Here is a 16212-nt window from a genome sequence, read left to right as displayed (position 1 = left end):
CGACCTCGGCGGAATTTGAACTCACAACGTAGCGGCTGACGAAATACTGCTAAGCATTTCGACCGGCGTGCTACCGTTTCTGCCAGCTCGCCGCCTTTCCAACTTCTACCCATCATCTCCGAATGTTTTACTTTTAGATTTTTTGAAAGGGGATGTTTTTCCAGGAGTAATGTCGTTTAGCTGTTGTTTCTAGCGTGTCGGGACTCCTTGGTGGTGGTCTGATACATACGTTCTGAGTTTTTAGTTTTTTGAAATCAGAGTGGTGATGGGTGGGTAGGGGAGGAGGGAATTAAAATTTGGAAAAAGAAAATTCGAAGAAAAGTTAAAAATTAAAGAATTGGGGTGGGGATAGGGGAAACAAAATTCTTAAAATGTGATTTTTGTGCAAAATCGTATTCTCCGATTTCGAAAACATAGAAACCCGAAGAAATTTTTGAAAAAAAAAAAGTAAAAAGCGCGGAAAACGGGTGGTGAGCGTATTCTTTACCTCCCTCGACATTCCATCCATGACCACTGAACCTTTATATTTTCTCCATATATTTTTACTTTGGCGTAACTTCGGTATAAGTATCGGAAGTACCGGATACATTTCAAGAAAGTGTTTATATATATATATATGGGGGGGGGGGGTTAGAGTTTGGGTTTGTGTTGGGGTTAGGGGTGGGAGAAAGGGTTTCTGTTATCTTCAGAAATGTAAACAAAGTCAGGTGTGTACTTATACCGAAGGATCGCCTTTACTTTTTATAAGACGATGAAGTGTGATTTGAGGGAGATTTTGACTGTTAATTCTAGCGGATCAAAACCTACAAACAGTAAAGTAGGGAAGAGAACGGGAGAGACAAGAGGGAGATGGACTCGCAGAGAGGGAGATAGACTCAGACTCGCAGAAGAGAAAGTAGACTCGCGGAGAGTAAGCAAGGGAGGTAATTCAGACCGATTTCCACTTCCTGTTTAACTTAAATTCGAAAATGGCTGATGTTCTAGACGTCCAAGAAGCGGCAGAAGAGTTTGAAGTCGACGAAGAAGGAGATCGTGAGTGCAAACTTGCCATATTCTAGTCCTTATTTATCGTTTAACACCGATTATATTATTATTGATATTACCATTATTAACAGTTGACCTGTGTTCACGAAAACAATGATTATTATTGTGTCGTTGGTGTCTCATGCCGCGCTCGCCATCAACCAAGGGGAACACAGTTTTATTTCGTTGTTGTTTTTGGTTAATGTTTTGGGAAAGGAATTAGTTACGACATTTTTCTCTGATAATTATTGTAAAATATTTCTTTCTGTATGACTCTAACAAACTGTTTAACATTATGTAGAACATTGGTACCGAAAGCATCGCTTTCAACAACGCTGTTATATAGGTGTATATGTTTTGGTAGATGTAGACAATCGCGATCTGATTATCGCTACAATTTATTATGGTACTATTAGGTACTATTTAAGAACAGTAGTACCGGTGCGCGCACTACCGAACTCGAGCATCCGCGCTCGCTAGTCGTGACTAGTCGATCCTTTGTGTAAAAAAATTATTTATTTTGTGTTTGTTTTTACTTTGCTAGGTAGTCGTTGTAGGATTGACTAGTCACGACTAGCACCGGGACCACTCTTCTTAAATAGTACCTATTACCGATAAGAAGAATAAACCCTCCTGACTACATATTTTTAGTCTAGATGTGAAGTTAGACCCCCCCCCCCACCACAAGATATCCGGAGCAGTCGGAAAGTCCCTCTTGGGACTTTATTTCACAGTGAGACTACCTACATACAAATACACGTGTTTATCTCCATATTTTCAACCCAGGGTATTGGTACTCCAGAGTACATCTAAATATAGTTTGTGTCTTGGCTCGTGTTTGTTTTTTTAAGAAATATCTACCGCTATTTACACTCGATATCTTGCAGTAAGAGATGTAGGAGGATTCTTCTTACCTGAAATTCATTAATTCAGTCCTTATGTCAGGTTACCGAAAAAGCCCTCCTGGGCCTAATTTCACAGGGCCACTAAATGCTGGTATGATTGTATATTTATCTATTCCTAACACATTCTGTATTGGTAATCTAGTAAATATTATTAGTATTAACTTGGCATTTTATCTTTCGTTAGTTTGATAAAATACCTATTATATATATATATATGTGCAAATGTGGCTGTGTGGTAAGAATTGTGCCTCCCAACCACATAGTTCTGGGTTCAGTCCCACTGTGTGGCACCTTGGGCAAGTGTCTACTATATCCTCGGGCCGACCAAAGCTTTGTGAGTGGATTTGGTAAACTGAAAGAATCCCGTCGTGTGTGTGTATAATATATATAAATTTAGCAAAAACATAACAAACGGAAAATTTAATAGAAAATTCGTAGCTAATTGCTCATCAGTCAATGTCCAAAAGATTCTTACAATTTCGTGTGTGTCTTTGTGTTTGTCCCAATATGCCTGGAAAGAATAAAAGGGTCAGGCTAGGGTGTCATACATGTACCCTTGTGCTACTGTCACAACGTATGGGGCAAAGAAACATGATTGTTGGCTTGTCCTCTCATCCATGACTCAGTATTGGCAGTTGGTATGTACTAAAGTTATTAGTAGCAATATGTATGTTTAAGAGTGGTTTGTATAAGTGTACAAGTTCTAATGGTCCCTGAAAAACACCAGATCAGTCTGGAGCTGTACTTAACCATGAATGCAGGGAAAAAGAATTGAGATTGGTGTTGCAGGGCAGAATGCAATGTTACTTCATGTGTGGCAGTAAGAAATGTTTAAGAGCTTTTTGCTAGATGTATGTCAGTAAGGATCATTTGAGGGGTTTCTGCTTGGAAGATCTTTAAAAGCAGACATGTCACAGAAACTGCTGTTTTTGAAGAACCATTGGTCAAGTCTCAAGAAATAGTGAACCAGGTATTCTATCCTCAGTTCCAGAAGCTGACAATCAAGGATTTCTCCTCTGGTCATAAACACCAGCACCACTCCATCTTGCAATGATGATGATGATGAGGGTATAGACAATAAGGATAAACGGCAGACTGTTGAGGGCAGCTGAAATAGTAAATAATAATAATAATAATCTCTATATATAAATGGCAAAATGTCTTGTGTGTGTGTCCTTTATACAAATCCACAATTTTTCAGTTAGAGGGCTCACACTTTCTATGGTCATTTAAAACCGCCCAATGGTGGTCATGTACATCGTTACATTTCCCTAGTCAATAGAAGTGACTTTTTTGTGAATTTTCTATCCAAAACCCAATCAAAATGCCTGAAATTTGATACGCCAATTGAATGCCAGCTAGCTGTATGTGATTGGTCAGAGATTTAGACAGTACTCGTGTGTATGTGCGCATGCACGCAGCTGTATATGCATGCACTAGCATTATGGCCTGGCGTTGCCGGGTCATAGTACTAATAATAATAATAATAATAGTAAATAAGGAAAAAGATCTCCGAAGGGATAAATATGTATTCCAAATAAAGGTTAAGTTGAATGTGTAAATTGAGCATTTCCAAGACAACTTTAGCCTCTCAGTATTTTGATATTTTGAAAAACTAGGCTGAATAAAACCTTGTAAGGGGATTTGGTAGATGGAAGATACTTTGCCTTAGATATGTGCTTGTGCTACAAAATAAGGCACCTAGCCCATTCTGTAAAGTGGTTGGCGTTAGGAAGGGTACCCAGCAATAAAAATCATGCCAAAATAGACAATGGAGTTTGATGTAGTCCTCTGGCTTGCCAGCATGGGAAACCAATATTAAATGATGGTGGTGTGTTTGAGTAATTTCATGATTCCCTCTCACCTCCATGTGCATTTCACTCACTGGTTTGCAGACAATGGCTTCACTAACACTGTTTGATGTGTAATCTTTGTAAGCCAAAATGCTTGTCATTTGTCTCCAGTTATCATAAGTTTTTTTGATAAACTGAGAGATTATTACCTCATTTGGAAACCGATAGGCTTTGATGTTAAAAGGCGGTTCCAGCTGTAGAAAAACTCTGTCCCACCAAGCTTTTATCTGATCCATGCAAGCATGGATAAGTAGACATTAATACAATAATGATGATAATGTTAGGCGTATTGTCATAGGAATGAAGGGAGCCATCAAGTTAGATGATGAGGATATTGTGTTAATTAAAGCAGTAGGTATAGGCCAGAAAAGTTCAATGTTCTTCTATGCTGGCTTGGGTTGGACAGTCTGATGGGAGCTGGTAGGGATGGGGGACACACCAGGCTCCATTGTCTGTTCTGGCATGGTTTCTACAGCTGGATGCCCTTCCTAATGCCAACCACTTTACAGAGTGTACTGGGTGCTTTTACTTGGCACCATCATCGTTTAACATCTGTTCTCCATGCTAGCATGGGTTGGACGGTTCGACCGGGGATCTGGGAAGCCAGAAGGCTGCACCAGGCTCCAGTCTGTTGTGGCAGTGTTTCTACAGCTGGATGCCCTTCCTAACGCTAACCACTCCGTGAGTGTAGTGGGTGCTTTTTATGTGCCACCTGCACAGGTGCCAGGCGAGGCTGGCAACGGCCACGGTTGGATTGGTGCATTTTACGTGCTACCGGCACGGAAGCCAGTCTAGGCGGCACTGGCATCGGCCACGATTCGGATGTTGCTTTTCACAAGCCACCGGCATGCTTTTTACTTGGCACCAGCCCAAGCATGTAAATAAGAAGATAAGATTTCATTCCACCAGAATATGTTGTTTGTAATGTTGTTACCACTCACCTTGTTTTTATATGGTTTATTGCTTCCTGCTTAGTAATCCTATTATTGTGGCCAATAAAGATATAATGATTTTCTTGTTTTTCTCTTTTTTCTTTTAGAAGGACTTCAGAAACTAAAAGAAAAAGCTAAGAAAAGAAAAGGAAGAGGTTTTGGAGCAGGTTAGTAAACTGTTGTAATATTTGGTACATTTTGAAGCAGTGTGAAAGAAAATAACATCTTAGTCTTTTTGTTACTGTATTTCTAACCAGAATACACCCCTAATGAGTTTCAATTAAATTCTAAAATAATTGTGAATTTAGACTGATTAGTGGCAGCAACAGTTGTTGTTGTTCACCCTCTCAGCTTATTCCTTGAGCAAATGACGGATCTTTTCGGTTTGAACGGCAGTTTTTTAACATAATTTCTAGGTAACTAAAAAATTTTAAACTTTGTATACTGGTAGAATGTGTTTATAAAACATCTTTTTCTCTTGGCTTTATTGAGAAAATTCTATAGTTTGTAAGATATTTGTTGTTTTTTTTTTAATTTCTGCAATTTCAACCAATCAATGATGTCTGTTGAGATGAAAACATTGTGCCGTATGAATAAGAAACAGATTGGGTTTGTTTACATTTCTGAAGAAAAAAGATACCCTTCCCCAACCCCTAACGCTAAAACAGATTGAAATGCAATAGATCGATACTAGGGTCATAATTATGGGTGACAATTTCATATGACACCGCTATAAAAAACTGCCATTCAAACCGAAAAGATCCCTAATATATTCCAAGCAGTTGCTTACTTCTGGCATATTTGTGCAAGGGACTTAACTCTGCAGCAACTGTGTTATTGAATAAATATTCCATTGGTTGAATCAATTCTTTTAATGGCACAGTCAAAAAAAGGGCAGCACTCTTGAGCCCCTATTGTATCGCCTCAGTGACTCACTGGTGAGAAAGAAAGGCAGAGAGAAACCAGAACCCATGGATTACTTCTGCAGTGGGTAGGAACTCAATGACATAGTTATCTCTTCTTAAACCAAAGACGCCACTGAAAGCAACTGTCCAGCGGTGTTGGCATTAGACTGGGAGATGGATTAAGTCCACTACCCAACAAAGCTATTGTCTATTGTTATCTGTATTGAGACCACAGAAAGGAATCTGCTGAAGGCAGCCAACAATGATGGGTTAAGGTGAGTGCTAAATTAGGCCTACCACCCAAGGTAAGGTTGAATGCCAGACATTGAGAATGTGGGTGTTTTATATATTTCCTAGGTATCAATTCCTGGGAATTGATTTTCAGTCTCAGAGCTGAATCCGCACCCCATTTTGTCTCTGTAACATAAACCCACCAGTATACAGAGAAGCCTACATTACAAATATATTTGTAAATAGCTTTATATTTAATCCTTACCATAACCGGCTTCAGTGCCAGTGGCGTTTAAAAGGCACCATTCAAGTGTGATCGTTAGCAGCGTCGCCTTACTGGCACTCGAGCCCTGTGTTAGTAGGGTATTAAGAGCACCATCCGAGCGTGATCGTTGCCAGAGTGGCTATGTGGCCTCCGTGCCGGTGGCATGTAAAAGACACCATTTGAGCATGACCGTTACCAGCATCGCCTTACTGGCACCTGGGCCGGTGGCATGTGTAAAAGATTCGAGCGAGGTCGTTGCCAGTACCGCCTGACTGGCCCTGTGCCGGTGGCACATAAAAGCACCCACTACACTCTCAGGGTGGTTAGCGTTAGGAAGGACATCCAGCTGTAGAAACTCTGCCAGATCAAGATTGAAGCCTGGTGCAGCCATCTGGTTCACCAGCCCTCAGTCAAAATCGTCCAACCCATGCTAGCATGGAAAGCGGACGTTAAATGATGATGATGATGATTAAGTATGTAGTAGCACTGTAATTATATTTATCCAAGTTCTCTTTCACTCATTAAATTATTAAGCACTGAATTCTAACGGACCACTCATGGTGTAATCACTGCCATTATGCTTGAAAATGAAAAGAAAATTCTAGATAAATTCCTTCAATAAAACAAAAAATAAACGAATATGGTACAAATAACACTTTAATATGAGGTTACATGTGGTTTACAGTTGCAGAAAAGGACTTTAAAATTTACTGAGTGATATGGGGACAACTCTCTGTATGTTTCAGTCTTATTAAACTTTATCAGCAAAATATAGTTACCACCATTTTTGTTGTATCAATAATGAAAGAACCTCCAATGAACAAAACAACAATGTAGACATGTAAATGCTACTAATTAGTATATTTTAATGAGATATGTTCAAAGCAACTGACACACCTGTTTTTTTTTTAATTATTATTTAAAAAATTTTAATTTTTAACCTGATGAAATAATATTTTTTGTATTTCAGATGGCCAGACTAAAAGTGGTGTGGAGGACTATGAGGTGATGGATGTTGATGATGATGGGGGCCCAGGACCTCAACGCTGTGAGTACTATTCTTGCGTGAACACTTCTTAATAGTTTTGGTTTGGTATCAGTGCATCGAGCTACGGAATCGTCTGCAAGTTGCATAAAATGCTTAGCGGCATTTCAACCATCTAAGGTGGCAAGCTGGCAGAAACGTTAGCCCGCCGGGCGAAATACTTAGAGTTCTGAGTTCAAATTCCGCCGAGGTCGACTTTGCCTTTCATCCTTTCGGGGTCAATAAATTAAGTACCAGTTACACACTGGGGTTGATATAATCGACTTAATCCGTCTGCCTGTCCTTGTGTGGTCCTCTCTGTGTTTAGCCCCTTGTGGGTAGTAAAGAAATCGGTATTTCAACCATCTTTACATTCTGAGTTCAAATTTTGTTGGGGGTCAATAAAATAAGTACCAATTGAACACTGGGGCCCATGTCATTGATTTACCCCCTCCACGAAAGTGCTGGCTTTGTGCCAAAATTTGAAACCAATATTGCTTTGTGTTAAGGTGGAAAGCTTGCAGAATCGTTAGCAAGCCAAGCAAAACATTTAGATGCATTTCGACCATCTTTACATTCTGAGTTCAGATTCTGTCGAGGGCAAGGGTCAATAAAATCTGTGCCAGTTGAACACTGGGATCATTGTAATCAATTTAACCCCACCCCTCCCAACCTTGCTGGCCTTGAGCCAAAATTTGAAACCAATATTTTTTGGTTTGTGTTAAGGAGGCGAGCTTGAAGAATTGTCAACATGCCGGGCAAAGTATTTAGCAACATGTCATCCATCTGCGTTCTAATTCTGCTGAGGTCAACTTTGCCTCTCATCTTTCCAAAGTACTCCTTCCTCCAAAATTGTTGGCCCTGTGCCAAAGTTTGAAATCTGTATTTTTGGTTAATTCGATGACTGGCATCCGTGCTAGTGGAGCGCTAAGAGTACCATACGAGCGTGATCGTTGCCAGAGCAACAAACTGGCCTCCGTGCTGGTGGCATGTAAGAAGCACCATTCTAGCGTGATCATTACCTGCGTCACCTTACTGGCACATGAGAAAACATTCAAGCGAGGTCGTTGCCAATTCTACTGGACTGGCTCCTGTGCAGGTGGCACATAAAAAGCACCATTTGAGCATGGCCGTTGCCAGTACCGCCTTACTGGCCCTCATGCCGGTGGCACATAAAAGCACCCACTACACTCTCGGAGTGGTTGGCGTTAGGAAGGGCATCCAGCTGTAGAAACTCTGCCAGATCAGATTGGAACCTGGTACAGCCATCTGGTTCGCCAGTCCTCAGTCAAATCGTCCAACCCATGCTAGCATGGAAAGCAGACGTTAAACGATGATGATGATGTTCTTGTTAAGCACCTGCTCAACTCTGATTGATATGGTTTATTTTTTTTATTCTTTTACATGTTTCAGTCATTTGACTGCAGCCATGCTGGAGCACCACCTTAAAGAGTTTGTAGTTGAAGAAATTGACCCCAGGACTTATTCTTTGTAGGCCTAGTATTTATTCTGTCATTTCTCTTTTGCCAAACTGCTAAGTTATGGGGATAGTAGAAGATACTTGCCCAAGGTGCCATGCAGTGGGACTGAACCCAGAACTGTGTGGTTGAGAAGCAAGCTTCTTACCACATAGACATGCTTGAGTTAACATTCATGTTATTTTGTTAAATGTAATAATTATTTATTCACATTGTTTTGAATTAGTCATGCATTGTATTATACTTTGAGATGAGGTAACTAAAGTTTTTGAACAACATTGTAGGGTAGGTGTGAGAAACCAGATCTGGCCAATTTGAACATAAAATGGAATATTTTGACTGGATGTGGCCATTTTAAATGCTTAAGAGTTAAAGTTATATTTCTTCATTTCAGAGTTTTGATTTAAGGTCATTTGTTGAAACTGAATTGCATTTTGGCCCCTAAATAACACATAGAAGATAAATTCAGTTTCATTTGACTGACACAGTTCCACAATGTCAATGACCAGATCACAGTTGTAAGATGACAGTTTTGACACGTCATAAAATAAATTTGAATTAAAAAGTAAATTTAACAGATTTGTGTGTTATTAAGCAACTTTCCAATGATGTAGCTATTACAGTTAATCAGGCTATGTATATCTAGGAGTACAGGCAGGGTGTTTTTTGAAGGAGATTTGGCTGCTATTTCTCTATATTAGACATCATATCGGAACAATCTTCAACCGTTAGGTTTATGGTTGAGTTGAAATGTCCACGTGAAAAAGGTAATGAATGATATGTCTATTTGTGGGTTGTGAGTTCAAGTCCAGGGCAGGCATTTCAGTGTATTTTTTTAGTAAAATTCTTTATTCTTCATCAACCCAGTTGAGCTTAGCTGTTGAAAGTAGAAACCAAGTGATTTGGAGATGTAACCTGGCATCCTATGGAGAAGTTGTGGCTCTCATCATTTGCTGAATGTCATTTTACCAGAGCTAGAAGGCATGTATTTTTACAGAGAACCTAGTTGATATTCTGGTATTTAACCCTTAGTCACTCATGATGGAAGATATTCCAAATGTGGCTATCCTGCCAACGCTATACAATTCTTTCCTGTGTGGTGCAGTGGGTATGGTCATATTTGGAGTGTTGATCCATAATGCCTTGTGTTTCCATGTTCAAATCTTGCTGTTGCCTCATTCCATACAATAACTCTTCTACTGCAAAACAAGACAGATGGTTATCTCAAGGAAGCCTCACCTGCTAAAATGATAGTCAAACCTTCCTCAACTCTCACTCTGCACCTTAAGAAAAGGAAGGCCACATTGACTTATATAATCTAAGGTTATAAGTGTACTCTTACTCTTTACTCTTTTCCTTGTTTCAGTCATTTGACTGCGGCCATGCTGGAGCACCGCTTTAGTCAAGCAACTTTGTAAGCCCAGTACTTATTCTATCGGTCTCTTTTGCCGAACCGCTAAGTGACGGGGACATAAACACACCAGCATCAGTTGTCAAGCAATGCTAGGGGGACAAACACACACGCACAAACATACACACACACATATATATATATATACATATATACGACAGGCTTCTTTCAGTTTCCGTCTACCAAATCCACTCACAAGGCTTTGGTCGGCCCGAGGTTATAGTAGAAGACACTTGCCCGAGGTGCCATGCAGTGGGACTGAACCTGGAACCATGTGGTTGGTAAACAAGCTACTTACCACACAGCCACTCCTGCGCCTATGGACACTTTGGTTCATATTTATTTGGATGAACCCTCCAAGCCATTCGATGTTTAGAAAATCCTCTCAGGTGCAGGCATGGCTGTGTGATAAGAAGTTTGCTTCCCAACCTTATTGTTCCGGGTTCAATCTCGCTGTGTGGCACCTTGGGCAAGTGTCTTCTACTATAGCCTCTGGCCAGTCAAAAGCCTTGTGAGTGGATTTGGTAGGTGGAAACTGAAAGAAGCCCATTTATGTGTGTGTCTTTGTGTCAGTGTTTGTCTCCCCCGCCACTGCTTGACAACCAGTGTTGGTGTGTTTATGTTCCTGTAACTTAGCTGTTCAGCAAAAAGAAACCAATAGAATAAGTACCAGGCTTAAAAAATAAAAGTACTGGGGTTGATCCAGTTGACCAAACATTCAAGGCAGTGCTCCAGCATGACCGCAATCTAATGACTGAAACAAGTAAAAGATCAAAGAGGAAGATATTCTTATAATTAGACAAAAAAAAGTTTGAATATTTTGAGTATAACGAATTTATTGCAGATAAATTTTAACAACAATATCTTATATGAAACCCAGTTGAGAATCACTGGTGTACACAATAAGTATCAGCCTGGGGTTAAACAACAAAACCCAACATAATGTTACCTTATTCTACCTGGCTGGTAAACTCTACATCACCATTTACTGCCTGTTTAGGACGGTCACCCAGCTGTGAATACTCCGCCTATGTAGACGAATGAACACACACACACACTCACAAAGGGATTAAGTCGATTATATCGACCCCAGTGCGTAACTGGTACTTAATTTATCAACCCTGAAAGGATGAAAGATAGTTTAATGACTGTACCCATATTGTGGAGGCACGTGGCTCAGTGGTTAGGGTGTCAGCCTCATGATCGTAAGATTGTGGTTTCGATTCCTGGACCGGGTGATGACAACAATTGTTGTCATCACCATCATTTTACATCTCTTTCTCCACACTTGTATGCGTCGGACAGACCGGTCTGCTCCAGCAGTCTTCTCCATCATCTGCCACATACAAAACCTGTTCACCTATGTTGTTGTTGTTATGGTGTGTGCCATATTTCTTTTGAGTGATTTCACCAATTTATTTGCAACATAAACCTAGATATAACTTATCATTCCACTATCACAAGTTCTAAATCAAATCTAAGCATTCTCCTTTAGTTTGTCATCATCACCATTTAATGTTCACTTTCCATCCTGGCATGGGTTGGACGGTTTGACATGAAGCTGGTTAACCGGGAGCTGTCCAGACTCTGACGGTCTGTCGTGACATGGTTTCTATGTTTTTTTTGTTTGTTCCTTCTCGAGCCATGCCTGGCTTATTAGGGCCGGATTCCCGGTTTCCTTGGCGTATAGGTTCCCCATCTGGACGGGACGCCAGTCTGTCGCAGGTGAACTGCAAGATGCAGGAGGAAAGAGTGAGAGAAAGTTGTGGCGAAAGAGTCAGCAGTTCTAACCACTAGGCCATGTGCCTCCACACGGTTTCTATGGCTGGATGCCCTTCCTAATGCCAACCACTTAAGACTGTGCTGTATGTTTGGAAGACAACAGCTTTACTTAGCCTGACATGTCTTATCACGTACAGCAAGCCACTACATCTCCTGGTCAACAAATTTTATTCATAATTGCAACTCTTGACCATTTGCTGCAGCCTGGAGCTCACACGTCTGATCTCACCTAATCTGAATATTGTTTGGTTGCATTTTCTTACCTGCAGCTGTCGAAGGATGGATTCTCTTCATCACTGGCGTCCACGAAGAAGCACAGGAAGATGATGTCTATGAAATATTTGCAAATTATGGAGAAATAAAGAATCTGAATGTCAACCTGGATCGAAGAACAGGCTTCATTAAGGTAATCCGTCTCTCTTCGTTATATTCTTGGGAAAATGTTTTGACTCAGTTGAAAATGAATGTTTGACCCTTTCGTTGCTGTATTCATTTTGAGATGCTCTGTGTTTGTTTCAATAACTTGAGCGTGAAGCCAAAAATTTAGGGCAAAAGGGAGTTATTGATTATATCGAAGTCCAGTACTTGATTTGGACTTCATTTGATCACCCCAGGAGGGATTAAGACAAAGTTGACTCTGGTGATACTTGAACTGAGTTCATAAAGGTCCGTTCAGTGTATTCCATTGTTCTCTGATCATTTAGTCTACCTTAACTATTGTTTCCCATGCAGATGAAAAGAAAACCCGTCCTCCACTGCAGGGGCTACTCTCCCTTACAACAGTCCTGTACCGGTGCCACATAAATGGCAAAGTTTGAACTCATTTTTATTCCTATTATTGATCCTGAGTTGTCTGCTTAGTTTTGGTAAAATTGGATGTCCTTACTTCAAGATCATTGTCGTCATCATCATTTAACTATTGTTTTCCATGCTGGCATAGGTTGGACGGTTTGACCAGAGCTGGTAAGGCCGGTGGCTGCACCATTGTCTGTTCTGGCATGGTTTCTACAGCTGGGTACCCTTTCTAATACCAACCACTCCACAGAGTTTTACTGGCTACTTTCTATGTGGCACCAGCACTGATGGTTTTAATGTGGTACCAACACAAGTGCTATTTCTGCAGCACCTGTGCTTTTTATGTGGTACCAGCACTGATGGTTTTAATGTGGTACCAACACAAGTGCTTTTTATGTGGTACCAGAACTGATGGTTTTAATGTGGTACGAACACAAGTGCCATTTCTGTGGTACCAGTGCCAGTATATTTCCTAAATTATGGTCATTGTGTTTCTGTTTCAAACAGGGTTATGCTCTCGTTGAATACGAAACGTTCAAAGAAGCTCAAAGTGCAATGGATGCCCTGAATGGATCTGACATGCTTGGACAGAAAATAAACGTTGACTGGTGTTTTGTGCGTGGACCAAGGAAAAGCAGGTAAAGATCTTGATTTATATTCAAACTGTTGTAGTTTTTCTCACATCACACTCCTCACAAATATCACTCGACTAGTTTCCATTATTCTGTTGTGTCTGGGGAGAGTCATCCTCTTTTTGTGCCTTATTATTTAACACACTCACCGGTACAATTTCCACTTATTTCTTACTCTTTTACTTGTTTCAGTCATTTGACTGCGGCTATGCTGGAGCACCGCCTTTAATCGAGCAACTCGACCCCGGGACTTATTCTTTTGTAATCCCAGTACTTATTCTATCGGTCTCTTTTGCCGAACCGCTAAGTAACGGGGACATAAACACACCAGCATCGGTTGTCAAGCAATGCTAGGGGGACAAATACAGACACACATACACACATATATACGACGGGCTTCTTTCAGTTTCCGTCTACCAAATCCACTCACAAGGCTTTGGTTGGCCCGAAGCTATAGTAGAACACACTTGCCCAAGGTACCACGCAGTGGGACTGAACCCGGAACCATGTGGTTGGTAAACAAGCTACTTACCACACAGCCACTCCTGCACCTTATTTTTTTTTTTCCTAAAATTTCCGTTGCGTCTTGCAACCTTTTCAATAGTTTTGACTATTGAAAAGGTTGCAAGACACAACGAAAATTTTAGGAAAAAAAAAAAAGAAAAAAAGGTGGAAATTTTACCGGTAAGTGTATTAAATTATAAGGCACAGACACAACAGAATATGCTCCAACACACGAACTCACATAAAGAATCTTGCAAACCAAATCCAAAAACGAAATAGTTTCCATTAGTTTTCCTGTTTTAATTGTTTTACATTTTATTTATTTTATTACATTATGCTAACAACTTTAATTCCATTGAAACACATTTCCTATGTTTTGTAATTAATTTTTGAGATTTTCATAGAATTTATTTGGTAAAACAATGAACTTTTCATTGTAAGTCAGTGTCAAGAAGCATAATAATGATGATATTAACCCTTTTGTTACCAACCCGGCTGAAACTGGCTCTGGTTCTAAGTACAAATGTCTTTTTTTCATAAGTTTTCAATTAAAACCTTCCACCAAACCTTAGTCACAATTTATGTTCCTAACACTAGCTTAACCCTTTAGTGTTTGCATTATTCTGCCAAAATTAATGCTTTTTCATCCACATTGTTTTGAACTAATCATGCATTATCTTGTAGCTATGAGATTTTGATGAGGTAGCTGTTAATTTTTAAAACGATATTGTAGGGCTGGTGTAAGAGACCAGATCTGGCCAGTTTGAACATAAAACAGTCAGAATACTTTTGGCCGGATATGGCCAGTTTAAATGCTAAAGGGTTAATGTTAACTAAGTTATTTTACTAAATTCTTTGTTATATTTAACCCTTTTGTTACCAACCCGGCTAAAACTGGCTCTGGCTCAGTAGTACAAATGTCTTGTTTACATGAGTTTTCAATTAAAATCTTAGTCACAAACCTTAGTCACAATTTATGTTCCAAACACTAGCTTAATGTTAACTAAGTTATTTTAATAAATTCTTTGTTATATTTAAAGTAATTGAAAGAAACACAGAGCATCTCAAAATAAATACAGTAACGAAAGGGTTAATGCTATGAAGGAAGATTTTTAACTTCAATTAGAAATGCTTTGATATTAGTTGTCTTGGAGACAGAGACAGTCTTGAACTGAGTTGGAATCAAAAAAGGTTTAGCATTCAGATTTCTCTGTCAAATGTAATGCTTATTTGTTCACATTGGTTTGAATCAATCATTCATTACCCTGTAGCTTTGAGATTTCAATGACGTGATTATTTATTTTTAGAATAATATTTTCGTGTATGTGTGAGAGGCTGGATCTGGGCAGTTTGAAGATGAAACGGAATCTTTTGTCTGGATATGGCCAGTTTAACCATTTAGCATTTAAACTGGCCATATCCGGCCCAAATATGCTTCTCTCTCTCTTTTACTCTTTTACTTGTTTCAGTCATTTGACTGCGGCCATGCTGGAGCACTGCCTTTAGTCGAGCAAATCGACCCCGGGACTTATTCTTTGTAAGCCCAGTACTTATTCTATCGGTCTCTTTTGCCGAACCGCTAAGTGACGGGGACGTAAACACACCAGCATCGGTTGTCAAGCAATGCTAGGGGGACAAACAGAGACACACAAACACATACATATATATATATACATATATACGACAGGCTTCTTTCAGTTTCCGTCTACCAAATCCACTCACAAGGCATTGGTCGGCCCGGGGCTATAGCAGAAGACACTTGCCCAAGATGCCACGCAGTGGGACTGAACCCGGAACCATGTGGTTGGTTAGCAAGCTACTTACCACACAGCCATTCCTGCGCCATTCCTGTTTTATGTTCTAACTGGTCAGATCAAGCCTATCATACCTACCCTTCAATGCCACTATAAAATATACAGTCACATCATCAAAATTTCAAGACTGCAAAATAATGCAGGATTAATTAAAAACAATTTGAATGAAAAAGTGTTACCGTTGAGAGAATAATCTGAATGCTAAAGGGTTAAATGCTAATGAGTTAATGGTTTTTCATTTTTGCTTCTTGGCTTTTTTGCAGTCGGAGCCGGCGTGACCGAGATAGGGACCGAGGAGACAGAGAAGACAGACGAAGGCGCTGATGGGAAAACTATTTTGTATCAAAATCTTTTCATTATTTTTTACTATTGTTGGAGTGCGGGAGTGGGGTGGGATCCATCTTCATTTTAATAAACATCTAAAACAATTCAACTGTTTGTTTGGATCTTGTTATTCTTGTATTGCTGGTGGCACATAAGTGGCACCTTTCGAGTGTTGGGTCTCACGGAGGGAAATTGTCTGATGCTGGTGGCACATGAAAGGCACCTTTCGAGTGTTGGGTCTCACGGAGGGAAATCGGCTGATGCTGGTGGCACATGAAAGGCACCTTTCGAGTGTTGGGTCTCACGGAGGGAAATTGTCTGATGCTGGTGGCAC

The 16212-nt window shown here is 40.1% G+C and overlaps 1 protein-coding gene across 1 annotated transcript; it reads left to right on the top strand.

The window, feature by feature from the left end:
• The first annotated feature begins 916 nt into the window (after positions 1-916).
• Positions 917-15987, top strand: LOC115223578 (RNA-binding protein 8A). The gene is made up of 6 exons (XM_029794218.2): positions 917-1032; positions 4821-4880; positions 7085-7162; positions 12079-12215; positions 13112-13242; positions 15818-15987. Exons 1-6 carry the CDS (start codon positions 969-971, stop codon positions 15876-15878), a joined length of 531 nt encoding a protein of 176 aa, XP_029650078.1. The 5' UTR covers positions 917-968; the 3' UTR covers positions 15879-15987.
• The last annotated feature ends 225 nt before the right edge of the window (positions 15988-16212 follow it).

This window comes from Octopus sinensis, linkage group LG23, assembly GCF_006345805.1.
Source record: "Octopus sinensis linkage group LG23, ASM634580v1, whole genome shotgun sequence".
NCBI lineage: Eukaryota > Metazoa > Mollusca > Cephalopoda > Octopoda > Octopodidae > Octopus > Octopus sinensis.
This window is presented reverse-complemented; position numbering and strand designations above follow the sequence as displayed.

Excerpts from the sequence above, each read along its gene's own strand:
- LOC115223578 (XM_029794218.2), top strand. The coding sequence starts at position 969 with ATGGCTGATGTTCTAGACGTCCAAGAAGCGGCAGAAGAGTTTGAAGTC. Across the intron at positions 4,881-7,084 it reads AGGAAGAGGTTTTGGAGCAG|ATGGCCAGACTAAAAGTGGT; the intron begins GTTAGTAAACTG and ends TTTGTATTTCAG. Across the intron at positions 13,243-15,817 it reads CGTGGACCAAGGAAAAGCAG|TCGGAGCCGGCGTGACCGAG; the intron begins GTAAAGATCTTG and ends GCTTTTTTGCAG.